The sequence below is a fragment of the Anabrus simplex genome, chromosome 6 (assembly GCF_040414725.1).
Source record: "Anabrus simplex isolate iqAnaSimp1 chromosome 6, ASM4041472v1, whole genome shotgun sequence".
Classification (NCBI taxonomy): domain Eukaryota; kingdom Metazoa; phylum Arthropoda; class Insecta; order Orthoptera; family Tettigoniidae; genus Anabrus; species Anabrus simplex.
In genome coordinates this window covers 267,022,664-267,041,286 of record NC_090270.1, presented here as the reverse complement: position 1 = coordinate 267,041,286, position 18,623 = coordinate 267,022,664, and the positions used below count along the sequence as shown (strand labels likewise).

The 18,623-nt window shown below is 39.4% G+C and overlaps 1 protein-coding gene across 1 annotated transcript in view; it reads left to right on the top strand.

The window, feature by feature from the left end:
- The window catches only part of LOC136875969 (uncharacterized), a 174,031-nt gene that overhangs the window by 93,612 nt on the left and 61,796 nt on the right, over positions 1-18,623 (top strand). The window contains exons 5-6 of the mRNA XM_068228283.1: positions 1,761-1,963; positions 15,021-15,227. Coding sequence (XP_068084384.1) covers positions 1,761-1,963; positions 15,021-15,227 — 410 coding nt within the window. The remainder of the gene's footprint in view (positions 1-1,760; positions 1,964-15,020; positions 15,228-18,623) is intronic.

Below are 18,623 nucleotides of genomic sequence, written 5' to 3'. Positions count from 1 at the left end.
CCTTTATCTCATTCCAAGTACCCTCTTGCCATTGTTCCCATCTGTTTGTATCAGCAATCATTTTAGCTACTTTCATGCCTGTTACTTCTAACTTATGAGTAAGATATCCTGAGTCCACCCAGCTTTCGCTCCCGTAAAGCAAAGTTGGTCTGAAAACAGACCGATGTAAAGATAGTTTCGTCTGGAAGCTGACTTCCTTCTTACAGAACAGTGTTGATCACAAATGTGAGTCCACTGCATTAGCTTTACTACACCTTGATTCAATATCACTTACTTTATTACCATCCTGGGAGGATACACAACCTAAATACTTGAAATTATCTGTTCCAGCTTTGTATTACCAATCTGACATTCAATTCCATTCAGTTTCTTACCTACTGACATCAGTTTAGTCTTCAAAGGGCTAATTTTCATACCATACTCAATGCACCTATTTTCAAGTTCCAAGATATTAGACTGCAGGCTTTCGGCACAATCTGCCATTAAGACCAAGTCATCAGCCTAGGCCAGACTGCTTACTATATTTCCACCTAACTGAATCCCTCCCTGCCACTTAATACCTTTCCACAGGTGATTCATGTAGACTACAAACAGCAAAGGTCTAACCCCTGTAAGTACCCTGAACCAAGAATACCAGTATAAATGGTCTGTTATTGGACATCATAAATTTTCCAGCTAACTCATTCCTGGTTGCTGGCGTTTCGCCCCAGTGTGCTAGGCTGGGCTCATCAGTTGGTACTTAGCACACCTACCAGGATGCATGGCTACGCTTTGGCCTCCATGGTATGCACTAGTATTGTCCCACAAACAGATATGACAGTGGTGGGCAGTCTCATCTGGGAAGGCATTATGCGGATGGATGTACAGAGCTTCAGATATTGGAATGCAGAAGAAAAGAAATAAAATGAATGAGCACATGGTATTGTATAATTTCCTTGCAGGTACACTTTTCTCAGAAACAATTGAACCTACAAATATAATGTTTGCTGTGGATATCCACAGGATTTGTATGTACATGGGAGGTGAATAATATTTTGATAATAATTAAAATTAAGTCTGATAAAATATTTAATGCAGGGAACATATAATACCATGTACTCCTCCTTTGTTTGAGTGGCTATACAGCTATTCAGATGTGCTGCTAGCACTGAGTTTTTGTTCATTGGTGATAATGCTAGGCCACACCATATTGTTGACAAGCTGCTGGAAATCAAAGATATTAGATGGATGGATTGGCCTGCCAATTTACATCCCATAAAACATGTGGGAAATTATGGAAAAATGGCTAGCAGAACTTAAACACCTACCAGAAAATTTACAACAGCTGAATATGGTGGTGAAAGAGAAATTGGCTATGTTATCACAAGAACTCTTGAACAATCTTGTCTAAGGTGTGGAGAGATACTCCAGTGTATGCGTACCTGTTAGAGGTGATCAGGTACCTTACTAATGACCACTGCTCCATTCTTTACACTTCTGGCATAGCTGCATCTGTGTTATGTCAGTTAATGCTGTGTAACCATTTTGGAACAAAATATGATTGTAAAATTTTCTATACATTATTGTTTATCACTTAAACTTATAAAGTACACTACATCTGTTATGATTTTTCTCACAGATACTTCCTGTAAGGCAGTATAGAAGAAAACCTGTTTTGTCCTTACGTTTTGCAGACCATTGAATATTTGCTATTTCCTAATCAAAGTTTACATTGTTCAATAAAAAGAAAAGAATAACACATGCAGGTCTCTATTATACAGAATGTCTCCAATGGGGAGATAGCTACAAACTCTGTCAACGATGTGTGTGAATACCCTGTCATATCTCCATCTCTGATATCGTTCAAAGAGGAGGAGAGAGTGGAGGAACCAGCCCCCACCAGGAAACGTGGTCGACCAAGGGGTTCCAAAAACAAGCCAATGGGCAGTGTCATGCTTCCAAAAATGGCTGGTAATGGTTACAGGTAAGGTGGATAATACTGCTACTACTTTTATTGCTGATTTGCAGCATATTAGTTTTGTCTCTGAAATGCATAATTTGTTCTATGCCGATTCGTTCCAAAAAGTATAATTAATTTTCACGTGTCCAAGTGAGATATGGAAATACAATTTTAGTAGTTCAGAGATAAATTTACTATTGATGTATATGATCTAAAAGCTTGAGATCTATATGTAGAATCCTTTTTTCTTCTCTCAAGAGCAAGTACAGTGATACAGCCAGATACAGTGATAGGATAGCACACCGATAAGAAAACAAACCTTCATCAAGTATAGAAAGGCAGCAACATGAATAGGAATACATAATAAGACAAAGACAATGACAGGTCACCATCAGAAGAGGGAGCAATAAAAAAGGTGGTGAGGAGAATCACCTTCACACACTGCCATTTTCAAATAGATAGGCTCCCCTCCCCTCTGCTACCTTGTCTGATTGGTCTTCTCCTTTCACAAGGACGCAGGCCAGAATTGTTTAAAATATCTCTATTTGTTTCAATATAATACAGTTGACTCCATGGCTAAATGGCAGGCCAAAATTGTTTAAAATATCTCTACATGTTTCATTATCATACAGTTTGGCTCCATGGCTAAATGGTTAGCGTGTTGGCCTTTGGTCCTGGGTTCAATTCCCAGCTGGATGGGGGAATTTAACCTTCAATGGTTAATTCTGTTGTCTCGGGGGCTGGGTGTGTATGCTATCTTGAGCATTAGAATTCATCATAGATAGGGGCCCATCCTCACGACGCGCAGGTCGCCTATAAGGTGTCAATTCGAACGACCTGCACCAGGCCTCTCTGGAGGCCACATGCCATTAGTATTATCATATAGAAATCTATTTTATAATAGGAGATAGCATCAGAAGAGGGAGCAATAGAAAGGTGATGAAGAGAATCACCTTCACACACTGCTATTTTCAAATATATAGGCTCTCCTCCCCTGTGCTACCTTGTCTGATTGGTCTTCTCCTTTCACAAGGATTCAGGCCAAAATTGTTTAAAATATCTCTACATGTTTCATTATCATTCATTTTGGCTCCAAGGCTGAATGCAAAAGCAGGAGACTTCAGTATCAGTCAAGATAGAAATAACAAGTTGGCCAGGGTCCCAACCATTTGTTAAAGCTCTCAGGTAGAATTTCCCATATCAGCCGTGTTTCCTACAGATGATTGACCAGGCCGCATGGAGAGATGACGGCCATGCCGTGTCCATTTAAGACACAAATCTACAGAATCTGAATGCGTCGGAATCGAATCCCGACTCCCCTACCAACGTCAGTGGATATTCGTGTGTGTTTATTTTACAGTGATTTTTGTGTGTGTACCTTGTGTTGTTTATTTTGTCGTGTTAATTGATTGTTTTTTTCCTTTTTTGTGTGTGATGTTGTCTTTTGTTGCGTAAGGGGATACATTAGCCCGCTGGCTAATTTGAGGGAAGTCAGGTTTCAATCCTGATCCTTTGACATGGGTACGGACCCGTATGATTAGAATCTGTGTTATTTTGGAACAGATTTTTTTTATATGTTTGTGTCCGAGTATTCGGAATGTATATATGACAGTCAGACCAATTACTAATGTATCGAATATTACTTGGGCATCTAATGGACGGTTTTAGATCGAGCCTACGGGCAACGGACTTAATGATTTAACGAAGCAGTCATTCAATCCAAATAATGTAACATGTTCCAAATTTCATGTAAATATTTTGTAATGATAATTTTTTGGGCCATTACCTGTGTTTCATTGTATAAACCTATGCTCACATATCTTTTAATGCGTAAATGTGCATATCACTTTTCGGACCTCTTTAACTTCATTTGATATTTTGATTAGTATGAGCTCTATTCATGTTTTTAGATTAATAAACCCATCTTACCTGAATACCTTCATTCTCATTCAGTAGTTACATGTACGTATTTGCTGTCCATATACTTTTAATATAATTTAGTAATTTAGTGGTTTTGTTTTTGTTGTTGCCTACTTCCGAACGTACCACGCGCTTTTACCCTGAGTTAGGCCAAATTTGTGACAGGATACTGTGCAATATGATATGAGGTTTGTGACAACGAAAAACACAAAAATAAATACAAAATAACAATACCATACCTATGTTCAGCAGAGTACATTCACACTGGCCACATAATTTTAATTTCTCACATGTAATTGAAGGGCTGGCAGGAAAAACGCTTTCAGTCCATTCAGCACAATTTTTCAAGAGACTAAAAACAAAGTTTGTCTTCAAAAATAATGTTTCATTACTTTGTTATTAACTTGATTTTAATTTTATATCATGGTACATGTTACATAAAACTGAAAACAAACCATTTGTGTCAGGAATGTTAAAATGGGCTTTGGAAAAAAAAAAGTTTATCTTCACCTCTAACTGCACTCCCTTGTCACTGTGGCAGGATTATGAAACAACCCAGTTCTAGTGTGAGTATCAGCGTACAAAGTGTGTACGGTATATAAAAATAATGTTGATATTTGTGCATAGTAATGTGAAATTGCGTAAAAACAGGTAAATCATGTAAAAACAGGTAACATAGATTGTAGTGCAGAAAAATTTACCTTTACTCATCATGCTCGTTGATGAAGTCCAGATATACAACATCATGCTGCTCATTGCTCTCTCGTCCATCCCACATCAAATTGTTGTAGAAGGCTTGGGCTTCAGTACTGATGAGAAATCTGGTTAATGACTACAGGTCACTGTACTTCAGTCGAGAGATTGGGATTGGAGCCTCGTACAAAACTTTCAATTCTTGGATTGGTAAGCCATTCACCTGCTGATGGTCCTTATTCCTTTTTTTCTTTTTTTTTTTTTTTTTCTTTAATGCTAATCTCATGGCTGTAGTAACTACCAGAGAAATTTGAACGGTGATGAACTAACCTTGGTGTCGAAATGTCTGCATAAAAGCATCTGATTGGCCTTGTCGGTAGAGGGCACTTGGTTTGGTACATAGGTTTTTAAAACTTAGTCCATGTTTTTAACATTTCTTGTTTAGAGTCGACCACAATAAATGGAGATGGTTTTGCATGACTATTTCTGATAACCTCCCTCCATTCCTCTGGAACCTCGACATAGGACTTTTGATTGACGAGACTCATGTCACGGTCACACTCTAAGTAACTGTGACCTCTGATAGGAAAGATTACTGTTATATTGTCAAAAGGCCTATGTTTTGTCACTGAATAATGAAGATAACGTATCACTGTATAGTTTTTGTTTTGTCCAGCACAACTATCGCAAAAAATTGCTAGTTTACGAACAGTCTTAGGCAAAATGGAAGTCACAGAATGGCCAGTCATTGAGCACACTTCATCTGCACCTGTTTTAGTTACACTTTCATCATAGGTGTAAAACACAGATGTTTGATCAGAGAGAACATGAATATTAAATGATACAAAATTTAACTGTCGCTTATAATAAACATCATTTGTAGCGATGTTTGGAGTATGTAAATTTTTCTGGAAATCCATAGCAATGGCCTCCATGTCATAAGTCTTCCTAGCTTTCCTTTTGTACATTGTCTTTAAATTGTAGAATGCAGCACATAAATGAAGGTTTTCCTCTGTTAACAGCTTATTTAAGTCTCCTTCCAACTTAACCTTTCCCTCCACCATCGTGGTAGAAATAGATTGTTCCAAGGCAGCTTTTTGTGACTTGTTAGTGTCACACATACTATATGTGTCTTTATGGGGGTAGCCAAATGAAAAATTATAATCGGTTGAACTTCCCTCACTTTCAAACACACTGGTTTCTACTGGTTCTGTAAAACCCAATGGAAATGGTAAGCAAAATAAGAGGCCCCACCAATTAAGTGACGAAACTAAGCTCTGTGTCACTTCATTTTTTCAACACAACACAACTGTAAATTTAACGCAATAATAACTTTTTACGTGAATACACACACAAAAAATGAACTGCATCTGAACAAGGTCAGCCACGCTACTGTTTGTCTGTTGCTAAGCTGCACCTCCCCACCGCATTCTTAGGACCCTGATCGTTCTTCCATTTGCGCTGTGACTCAAACCATTCTTCCCGCTCATGCCATATCTTTCTGCCTCTATTACAGCGGACCGAGAGCGTTTTTGCTAATGGCAAGTCTTGTGGTTCAAAGGGACAGTACCGAGCTATGAACCAGCGTCAAAAACTCAAAACAGTAAGATATGGACTGGAAGCGTTTTTCCTGCTGACCTTTCAATTGTTGTTCACACTATGCCGCACTCCACTACTTTTAATTGCCATAGTTAAAGAAATATGAAATGACAGTCTGTTCATATTTCCCTTCACAGACAAAGAAATACACAAAGACCTAATTGCATCGAGATTCACAGCAATAGGTACTAGAGTCCTTGGAATGTACAACAATGTGTCAAAACAGGATAACAGAGGGGGCTGTTAGTGTTAAGCAGCTGTCTGATAGCTACAGTATTTTCAGAAATTGATTCCCATAGGGAACCTGAAATATTTTCCCCGAATGAGTAAATTCATAATGTGTATGTGTATGTCTTTTACCACCTTTATTCACCTTTATCTCATGTCTCTTCCTATCTTTGTCCAACTCTCTTCTTATTCTGTACTTGCCCCATCAAAATTGAAGGTCTGTCAAGATGATTGGTGGACAGAGGTGTATCCAGGGGGTGTTTGCTGGGCATTAGACCCCGCCCCCAATGGAATTTTTACAAAAGGAACAGAAACTGACAATAAACTAAATAAACATTCAGAGACGTAATATTTTAGAACCAATTTATTTCCTAAGAAGCCTTGAAAGTTGTATTTCAGATTGTAAACTGAACATACCATTCACTATAAAACTGTTTGCCCCCCCCCCCCCCCACACACACACACCCTCTCTCTCTCTCTTATCATTTTGTAACTATAACACCTCCGCCTTCGGCTGATCCTGCTTATGCTACTGTGGGTAGGAGTGTTGATGCTGGGAAGCAGAAATGAGCTCGTCAGGGGCTGAGAAGAGGTGGATGTACAGGAACTGGAATTCATGAGGAGAGGGCCCATCTGTTTGAGAATTGGAGATCGTCCTTGTCCTTTTGTGTTTTCATGTCGTCCTTTTCTCTTCTTTCTTTTTCTCCCTCTTCCCACACTGACTTTTCATTGTCACTCCTTTGTCAAAAATAAAATAAAATTTTGCACCATTAAGGAGCCATTGCAGGGGCACATATGTGGGTATAGGCACAGGACATGGTAGTATAAAGAAAACATCAAAATCCTGCCACAGTTGGTGTAACTGACCCTCCACATTTGCTGTAGTTGCTGCTAGCCGAAGTTGCTATCCAATCTGGTCCCATGCATTCTCAATGAGCAAGAGATCTAGCAAACTTGCTGGCCAAGGAAGCATGTCGTTATCACGGAGGCTGGCCAGAGATACCTGCTCTGTATGAGGCTGGGCATAACACTGCTGGAAAACTGGGATTATCCACCTGCACCAGGAAGGGAAGCACACAAAGCCACAGGATTTTTGGGATGCATTGCCATACTGTTGGGCTAGCTTCAGTCACCACCTGTGGGCAGTTGGAATTATAGAAAAGGTACCCCACACCAGGACACCTCCACTGGAGCAGTGTTTTATTTTACGTAGGCAAGTCAATAAGTATCTGCAATTTTGCTATAATTGTCTTTAGATTAGCTCCATGGCATTGTGTGCTTACCAGCCGCTAGATGGCACCGTTGTCTACGTCTGTGGTAGGTTTCAGTGTTATCAGATCAGTACAGCTTGCGCTGTTGCGACGTAAAGATGGCCATGCCACTCTCTGTTTGCACCAAGGAAGAACAGCGTTCTGTAATCCATTTTTTGTGGTCTGAGGGTGTACCAGGAGCAGAAATTCATAGAAGACTCAGCACAATATAGGGACACAGCGAAGTGTTTACCAGACGATTGAACGGTTCAAAATGGGTCGCACGAGTGTGAAGGATGAGGAAAGATCTGGGTGTCCACCTGCAGTCGTAGCTGATGCCAATATTGAACAAGTGCGTGATATGATCCTGAATGACAGAAGAGTGACTGTTGATGACGTGGCGAACCATATGCACATTAGCCATGGTTCTGCATATTAAATCATGCATAACAGGCTTAACTTTCACAAAGTCTGTTTGAGATGGGTTCCAAAACAACTCGTTGAAGAGCAGAAGCGCAATCGTGTGAGAATCTGTCAGCACCTACTTGACCGCCATGCTAACGAAGGTAAAAAGTTTCTAAAACAGATCATCACTGGAGTTAAAACATGGGTTCACCACTTCAAACCAGAGAGCAAACGTCAGAGCATGGAATAGAAGCATCCCGGATCCCCAGTCAAAAAGAAATACAAGAGTCAACCTTCTGTAGGAAAAGTGATGCTCATAGTGTTTTGGGATTCTCAAGGTCAATCCTGGGAGATTATGAGGAAAAGGGGAAAACAGTAAACAGTGAATGTTACAGTGATATGTTGGTAAACAAGCTGAAACCTACAATTCACAACAAACGCAGAGGTCAATTGTTGGAAGGAGTTCTTTAGTTGCATGACAATGTGTGTCCACATACCTCCACTGTAGATGCTGCATTTCGAGGTGTTGGAGCATCCTGTGTACAGTCCCTATCTCGTCCCGTTGGATTACCATCTGTTTGGTCCATTTAAAAATGCTCTGAGAAGCCGTCGATTCAGCTCCGATCAACAGGTGAAGGAAGCGGTGCATACGTGACTTGCTGCGCAACCAAAAGCATTTTTTGCAGAAGGTATCAGAAAGATTTTGAAATGGTGGACCATGTGTATTGACAAGCAGGGTGACTGTTGAAAAATGATATCAATAAAAAGTGTGTCCGACTCGTTGGCTGAATGGTCAGCGTACTGACCTTCGGTTCAGAGAGTCCCGGGTTCGATTCCCGGCCGGGTCGGGGATTTTAACCTCAATTGGTTAATTCCTACGGCACGGGGGCTGGGTGTATATGTTGTCTTCATCATCATTTCATCCTCATCACGACGCACAGGTCGTCTACGGGAGTCAAATAGAAAGACCTGCACCTGGTGAGCCGAACCTGTCCTGGGATATCCCGGCACTAAAAGCCATACGACATTCAATAAAAAGTGTGTTCTCTTTTTGTAATACTTATTGACTTGCAATGAAGCGTGGATCACTGTGCGGGCTAGGCCATATCCAGACTTGAATTTGGTGGTCATCTGTACTCAGACAGAACCATCATTCGTCACTCAATACCAGTCATCACTAATCCGCAAGCTGCCATAATGTCCAGTTGCAATGGTAGACATTGTGACTGGCTGCCTGGATATAGTCCTGGTAGATACAGGTGTATCCCCAGCTGCTGTAACATGTCTCTGGATGGTGTGCAGCGACACCCATGAGTACTTACAGCCTGACACATGATTAAATGATCTTTCCTGCTGGTGGTCCTCTGGGGTCAAACCAAGTCTTCTTAACATGTGTGTGTTCCATCAAGTTCCCACTATGTCGACATTGATGCACTGCTGTCAGAGATCTGTAACCTTCACCTACAATCCCATTTATGTCTCCCATTTACGTAATTACCCCAAAAATATCTTTCTATATTAATATCTAGGTACATACAGAGATCCACATGAGGTATTTTCACCCCAACAATATACATTAATTAAAATTGAGAGGATTTCACTGCTTGCTTAAACTTATAATATTTAAGAAAAAGCTGGGTGAACTTATAAATAAAAGTAAATATGAGGTAAACAATTGATAGGGAATCTGCCACCTGGGCAACCACCCTAAATGCACATCATTGATGATTGAACCTGACTTTTCACCCCATTTACCATCATGTTATTGTCTGCTGTCCATCTTGCAATATTATTGAGATCGTTTTCCAGTCCTTCACATTCCTGTAACTTATTTACTACTCCATACAGTATACCATCATCTGTAATAAGTGGTATCTGTGATTCCAGTTCATTACTAATATCGTTTATAAATGTACGAAAACATAAAGATCCAATAGAACTACCTTGTGAAAACCCCTCTTATTAATTCCAGTATACTGGAGGTACACCCGCCCCTTTCATTTAAATTAAGTGCCTTTGATAAGGCCCTCTTTAAAGTGAAGTTTGAAACGACTATTACAAGAAGTTTGAATATTTCTCAACAGATATCGCTAATAAAACTTATGTTGTGCCCTCTGGTGTGAAGATGAACTATTAAAATTCTACAGTAATTTGGTAGGTATGTTAAGGTTTCCTAAACTGAATTGTTTATATTTTGTTTTCGGTGTGTCAAAGTTTACACCACTTCTATCTCTTCCTGCCAACTTAAGATGTTATCCAATGAAAAATTTTATACTTTTATTTTTCTACCAATCAAAATTTTTCTGGTATTTATTTGATTACCCAATAAGAATTGGGGGTGTGTCGGGCCTTAGCCCAGAGTTTTCTGGAACAACCTTCCCCCCTACTATAAAAGCTGGCACTTTTTGGACCAAGTTGTCTTTGTGATCGCTCCAGTCTACAGAGTGTGTGTTAGTAACGGAGGCGGGGGGCGCCTCGTCCATCTTCGGGAGGTCCACCAGCTCAAGGTAATGGTAGAATCCGTATAACCATGTGATAGTCTTTGAAAACTAGCTTGAGGCGAAGGTTTCCAGTCTTTAGTAATATAACTTTTCTTTTCTCAAATGTAAATTTCAACCTTTTAAATGTAAATTTCAAAACCGAAATCAGGAAATAGAGATTGAGATACCCTCTCGTATTTCCTTTCAACTTGATTTTGAAGTGACTATGATTTTGTAAATTGTAACTTTTCTCCATCTGGTCACCTCAGTAGTATAGGCTTAGCCCCTGTAATGTCGGGCCATAAGCCCAAATAGGGTTTTACGCATTTAATGTAAAGTTTAAGGAGTGCAAGTGTTCGCCTCCTCACCATTTTGGTTTTTGGGCCAGTAACTTTAACCTCTTGTTTTTACCAAAGGCCTCGTACAATGGGTGCTTGTCTCCTTGACTATTGATTGAAAGGGAGCAGTTGTGCTCGTGTAAAGTCTAAAAATTGGAAGCTTCACGTTCATGTTGTAAATAGTTTTTTTTTTTCTCTCTTCAAATTTTGGCATGCAAGATTACGAACTAGTCTTGTTCCTGGTTTATTGTTAATTGCTCAGCAAAGTGTAAATCTATATATATAAAATAAGAGTTTTGTCAGTACATTGCTCAGAATTTGAAAAGAATGGTATTTCTGTATCGATCATGTCCACAGTAACAAGAAAATGCAATTTTTACTTTTCCGTAATGTATGTATGTATGTACACGCATCACGAGAAAACGGCTGAAGAGAATTTAATAAAAATCGGTATGTAAAGTCGGGGGATCAGCTGCTACAGTCTAGGCTATAAATCATTTTATTCGCGCTGAGTGAAATGGTAGTTTAGGGGAAGGCCTAAAATTCAATTCTCAAATATTTATATTATTAGTGGTCATATCGATAAATACTACATAACTAAAGTTATATAAAATTAAATTTTTGATCATTTATGTCTTATACATTTTTACCGTACCGGCTATGATAACACACATATTCATGAATTTGGATTTTTGTTGCCAAGTCCATATCAACGCCGAGCCCCGACAAAATGCGTAAACAGAATTTAATGAAAATCGGTATATAGAGTCGGGGAATAAGAAACTACAGTTTAAGCTATAAACAATGTTATTCACCCTGGGTGAAATGGTAGTTTAGGGGAAGGCACCTAAAATTTAATTTTTAAATACCTATGTTTTTGGTCCTATGGAAAAGTACTACATAACAAAAGTTATAGAGAATACAATTTCCAATCATTCATGTTTTATTCAGTTTTACCGTACCGAGTATGATAAGAGTGGTATTTCAGAACCGGAAGACAATTAATAATGTAAAGGCCTACAATATCGAAAGCGCATAACATTAATCAACAATAACATTACACTGACCGTTGTTTGTTGTAATGTTCTTTGTCTCTTATGCTGACATTCAACTCCGATAGATGGGATTACTGCTGCGTACCGAGTATAACAGCCTAACTGAATATTGGCGGGAATAGCTGAGGAGTTAGATAACTTTCTTCTTTAGCATGCCATTCCTCTGGTTTGTACATTTTCTGATACTGCTGGTTCGTAACACACTGGTTCATCATAGTATGCCAGCTATTCGATACCTACTCTGATGCGCTGTTTTGAATGAGCAGTGTGCGCACTTAAGTCAGAGGCTTAGTTAGTAGTAGTATGAACTGGTCTAGAATTACAATTTAGGCCTATTCCAAATTATAGTACCACAATTCACTAAATAACTCAAAATTCAACCCTGAAAAGAGCCGTTTCTTAAGAAATGCTTCTTCCTCTTCACTTTTATTAAATCTACATTAACTTTATTCCTAATTAGCAGCGAAGATGTGGTTTCTTCTCTGGCTTGGAGGAAAAATTGCCTCCACGTCAGATAGTTCCTTCCCCCGCCAGTGTAGTGAATTGAGATTTTCCGACTCATCAGGTACTCCCAGGAAACAGATAAGTAAACGGTCATAGTTTTTGCCTTGGGACTATCCACTATTCGAACCCCCACCGAAAAAAGGATGGAGATTGTTCACGTATCACAGATGTCTGCGTCTTGGTCATTCCAGCTCAGTAGCTTTGGACTGTTCGTTCGGCAGCATAGTACTGTTCGTTAAAAGTGAGAAAATGTGTGGTTTCTCACTTGATCGAGTATTTCATATGAAAGCATTGCTTTTAATCGCGCCATTCCTACTGACGTCATTGTAATGACCCATGTTCATTTCAGTTGGGAAAACCACTAAGAGAGAGTTTCTGAGAATCTATAAAGGCAGGTTGAGAGTGAGTGTCTGCCATTATAATGAAAACTCCCCAACCTGATCGTGACTGACGGTAGGCAAGCTGGCCTACTATTACAATGAAAATTCCCTAACCCAGTCTTCATATGGTGACTTCCCCGTCATGTTTCTAGGGCAACGTTAAGAGCTATGCAACTTAATACAATCTTGCTCACAATGTTTACACTACCAAACCTAGAATTCTGTATAAAATTTAGAATTCCGTAGCGAAGCACGGGTACATCAGCTAGTATTTAATATTTGAAAAGAAACAAATTAAGGTCAAGGAAAGAAAAAAACTGCCAATTTTGAAGTTTCAAATCATTCTTTCGATTTTCGTACATCCACCCATACATGCCCGCACCTTCTTCCACCTCTGTAAACCCCGATGGCTATCATGCATTTGTGTTGTATAAGCCAGAAGAACATGGTGTATTACTAGGTTGGAGGCTGAATATGTGTGTTTACAACTTACGTGACAAAGGCGAAGCATGTTTGAATATTTATATGTGTGTGTTTCGCGATGAAATCCCCGTAACATCCAGGATCAGTTAATGCTTCACCCATTCGGTCACACTTTGTCTAATCCAATTTCCCTCATTTTTGTCAGAAGTCTCCCATGATCTGCACTGTCAGTTGCCTTGGATAGGTCAGTTGTGATACAGTCCATTTGACCTCCGGAATCTAAAATATCTGCTATACATTGCTGGAAACCTACAATTTCAACTTCACTGGATTAGCCTTTTCTAAACCTGAACTTTTTTCTATCAGAGCAGTTAGTAATTTTGCAAACATGTTTAATATAATCAGAAAGAATGCTTTCTTGCAACCTGCAAGCAACACATATCGAGCTGACTAGCCTGTAATTATCTGATTTATGTTTATCACCCTTTCCGTTGTACACTGGGGCTACTATAGCGACTGTAAGTCTCACTTAACTATCAGCATGCATTTATTATACAGTGGGTTCGAGCTTGACTGTTGGCAGCCCTGAAGATGGTTTTGTGTTGTTTCCCATTTTCACACCAGGCAAATGCTGGGGCTATACCTTAATTAAGGCCACGGTCACTTCCTTCCCACTCCTAGCACTTTCCTATCCCATCGTCGCCATAAGACCTATCTGTGTTAGTGCACGTAAAGCAAATTGTAAAAAAGTGTTTCTGTATAGAGCCCATCTGGTTTTATCTCCACCACGTCTAGAATATTCTTCCCTCTAGTGGAATCCATCACTTTCTGATTCAGCTCTCCTTCTCAGATTAACGTATTTACCATTTGTTGATCATGCATTCTGTCATTTTCATTATCTTCCCTGTAAGCATTTGGTCAATTGAGTTCACTTGCTACAGTCATGTTCCTTTTTGTGTCGTTTCCAACATAGCTGATTATCTTATCAAATAAGTCAGCTTCACCTCTTTTAGGTCTGTACACCCCAAAAACATTAGGTTGACTATTATTTAGAGGTGAGCTTTACACCTGTAGTTTTGTGTTTCTCATCCTTTACTTTTTCATACCTTACAAATTGTCCTTTCACCAATGTGAATACTCCCCATCCTATTGAATCCATCCTGTCTCTATGATAAACATACCGTACCAGTTCTAGGAGAAAATTTTTGTATCTGTGATATCTCTTCTTAGCCATGATTTAACTCTTATTACAGTATCTAGTAAATACCAGTCTATATTTATTAAATTATTAATTCTGTTCTATTTTTTTCCTTACAGTTTAACACTAACTACTTTATGACATCATCTTTCCTTGACTTTGAGCTCCCTGTACTCTCATCATCACTCCCAACCCCCCTCCCAGTTTCCCTGAATACACCTCCTTACAGACCTTCTAAACAAACCTCCCAACTTATACGTATCACAATGGTTCAAGTGAAGGCCACCTGAGTGCAGATTCCTGTCTCGTACCAACCAAGTAGGGTCTACAAATCTCATTCCCAGTTTCCCACATACTCTTTCCAATGATTTATTTGTTATATACTGTACGTGTCATTTTTCCATTGCGCACATGATACTTATTTACCCATTACTGTCTTATATTTAGTGCTGCAGAACTGTGAAGGTAGCATAAAATGTTTTCGAGAGAGCCAGTGAAAGTGGCCCTAGATTCAAAAGGTTCAATATTGTAAATTTGTTTACCTATCATGCTGTTTTTTATAATTGTATCAATACTGAATAACATTTTTGCTTTTTCTTTGTATCCAGATGTAATATAAATAATTGTGCAGTGTCCCTGCGGTCACATGACAATATCGAATACCATCGACGGTGTCACCGTGGAACAGAGTTTGCTTGTCCAGAGTGCGACCATGTCCACAAACAGTGGAGTAACATGACCATGCACTTGTGGCGGTGTCATCTCATAGACATGGAGCTGTACTCGTGTGATCAGTGTGACTTCAAAACTAACAGGTATTTCTGTACATTTTGATTTCCTACTTTGTCTTTATATTGAACAAGGTGAATAATAGGTAAGTTATCTGTTTGATGGCTCTAGCACCACACTGGCAAAACTACTCTTTGTTGTTGTCAGATGCAACTCACATCCAAGTAAACATATTCTTCAGCAGTTTACATTTTCACGCTCACAATGCTTTATGAATATATTTCACATGACTTAGTAGCCCAATCTTGGTATGAAACATACGTCCACACGAATCACATGGAATGGCAGGGAGAGGGCAGGTCTGGGCTTAAGGGAGCTTCCGTGCTTGTTGTTAAGCCCTCTTCAGGTCTACGTCATTCCTCTTCAAACATAGCAACTTATGTAGAAACAGTGTGGTGCCAAAGTGAACAATTCTCATAAAGTGTTTCCCAGGATTGAGTGTTAATTCCAGTTCTTTTCATACTGTAGTATGCTTTAGCTGATCCATGAAATGTCTCAGAGGAGCTCCACGAAGTCTGTACTGGAACAGAGGTCACCATACAGGAGTTGATGAGGGGAAGCCTGGTATCACGCATGCGATGGACATGCCCTGTCCATCTGAGACGGTGGCTAATGATGCTGGCCTCAATGATTATAGCATGTGCTTTCTCAAGAACGACAAGATAGGTGACACGGTCCTCCCATTTGATGTTCAAGATGGATCTATGTTTTTGCAAATGGAAGCTTTTTGATATCCTGACAGTAGAGGGTTCAAATTTTGCAACCATAAAGCAGTGTTGATTAGAGATAGGTAAGAGTAGTTTTCCAGAAGGACTGGTGTCAGAACTGCTCAGTCCCTGAAATGAATAGTTCTTTGGGAGCAGTTCTTTCAGTTCCTACTCTTCTCCTCAGTAACTTTACTCACAAAGTCCCAGGCGGCTGGGCTGCCAACAGTGGCCCATGACCAGCACGTGGGTATATTATACCTGCTCGCGCTTCACAGCACCGCAGCCGAATGTACGTTTAAAAATTAACGATCATGATTATTTTAAAGCATAGCAATGAGGTTCGAAGATTCCACATTATTAATATTTTGATTATGAAATTTGGGCTATGATTTCAAACACACTAAACACCGCACAAATTAGGCCTATTTTAGCTTTGAGTACTTTACATCATGAACACAAAAATGAAAAAAAAAATTGTGTCGATACTTACGTAAATTTAGGCCAAGCTTTATGGTTTCCCTACTGGTGTTTCGTATTGCAGTCAATCTGCAGAAGTAAATTTACATTGCACTAGAAAGTTCTCTCCGCGCACTTCTATAGAAGAGTCCCGGGCCAAACTTCTGGTTATTCTTACTCCAATTCCTACTCTTAGTCCCATCACGTCCCACTCAAATCACATACAAGCCTCTCATTGGTCGGCTGGTACTAAAAGAACTACAGCTCCATAGCTAGTCTCGTGACATGAAAATGTAAAAGATTATGTCGACACTTACATAAATATATGCCAAGTTTTATGGTTTTGCAACCTGTATCACATAATACAATCAATCTGCACTAGTAAATTTACATTTCACTAATCACTGGCCAATCTTCTGTTCTGATTAGTCTTATTCTTGCTCTTAGTTCCACCATGTCCCGCTCGTATCGCATGCAAGCATCTCATTGGTCGGTTGGAACTTAAAGAACTACAACTCTGTAGCTAGTCCTTCCTTGAAGAGTTACTCATGCCGAGGAGCAGTTCTTTAGGAGCAGTTCAGTCAGGAACAACACATCTCTAGTGTTGATATGACAATAGTATGATAAAAGCATGATCTTGTTATGCATTGTAAGGTCCTTATTCATGCAGACACGATGGGATAAACATCTAAATGCTGAGTGGGCAGCACCAATTCTCCTATCACATCTTGTGAGCAGTTAGCATTTGTTGAGAGGATACTTCCTGGATATAAAAAGTGGTTGACCTGCTCCACTGGAGTATCCGCAATGAAGATATTGAAAGCTGGGAGGTTCAATTAGGTGCAGGTTATGAAAGTACTTTGATTTTTATGAACATTATTGGAGAGACCAAACGATTGCAAGCACTCTTGAAACAACTGACTGTTACAGCTGCTCAGGTGTGAGAGCAGGTGGGGCAGCGTCATCTGCATATTGCATTTCCATAACGGAGGTAATCATAGTGAGCTTTAGAGAGCGAAGTCTAGCCAGATTGAACAATCCCCCATCTACTACAAAACTACTACTGTACATCGGATATTAAAATTCAGAGAGGTGTTGGGCTAAGATGTATACTGTCTCTCCTTATAATTAAATTCAGATAGAATATTCAAAGCAGCTCGTGAAAATTCAGAATTGAGTGTAAAACACAATGGAGTTTACACCAACTCGTTCCGATATGCAGACGACATGGTACTTGTAAGTTAAATAGCTGATGTTCTCTAAACCTTGCTAAACAAGATCAGTCTCATCGGTATTAGAGATTTAATATTAGTACAATGAAAACGAAGTCCATAGTTTTCAGCCATCTGCTGCACTGAAACGTTTGATAACAGTGAAGTGGTCAACCTATTGAGAGAAAAAATACCTGTAATTACCTGTACCATTGGGTTCATCTCCTTTTTTGTTTGTTCTGTGTGCATGGTCTTTTGCCAGCTGTATTCATCTTTACCTTTTTCTCCCTTCCTTTTTCCAGTGTTTATCTGGCTTTCTTCTTAACCTACCCTTCCAACACCTTGACTTAAGATCTGTCAAGATGGCCCCTCATTGAGTGTTGAAGACCACTGTCCTGATGAAGCTGGGAAGTAGAAATGAACAGTTAAGGGGTGAAAGGAAATGGATGTAGAAGAATGGAGCCAATTTATTTGAATATGGCACTGTATGAAGCCATGGATTTGTCTGTGCCCCTTTGTATTTCCCCCTATTTCTCTTCCCACACTGACCTGTCATTGTGTTTATCCTATTACCTGTTCCTTTCGATGTTCCTGTCTTTCTGTATTTGACTTACAAGAGAAGGCAGTATGCATTTGTGTCATATACCTCTTCGAATTTTAGTATAAGGTGTAGTAATTCTGCCTGTGTGTTGCTAGAGCCAATTTCAGATATGAAATTCTGGTAAATTTTACTATTACTTACATTGAAAAAGAAATATTTCTCACCACATCATATTTATCCTTTTCCAGTAAAATCATGCTGCCCAACTTCAGGTATGGTTTTCTTGGGAGTGTGACATGTATTAAAATGAAATGACTTCTGTGTGTCTGCCTGGCTTCTGAAACAACATCATGTGTGAAACACTGGGTGGAATTTCATTCTCAGAGGGAACTGTCACATGACTGACTATGTTTTATTTCAAAATATTGCCCTAAAGATATATTTGCAAAATTATTTGGAAACAATCGTGTGATGGCTTAAAATAAGGTGGTGTCTGTTTCATGCTCA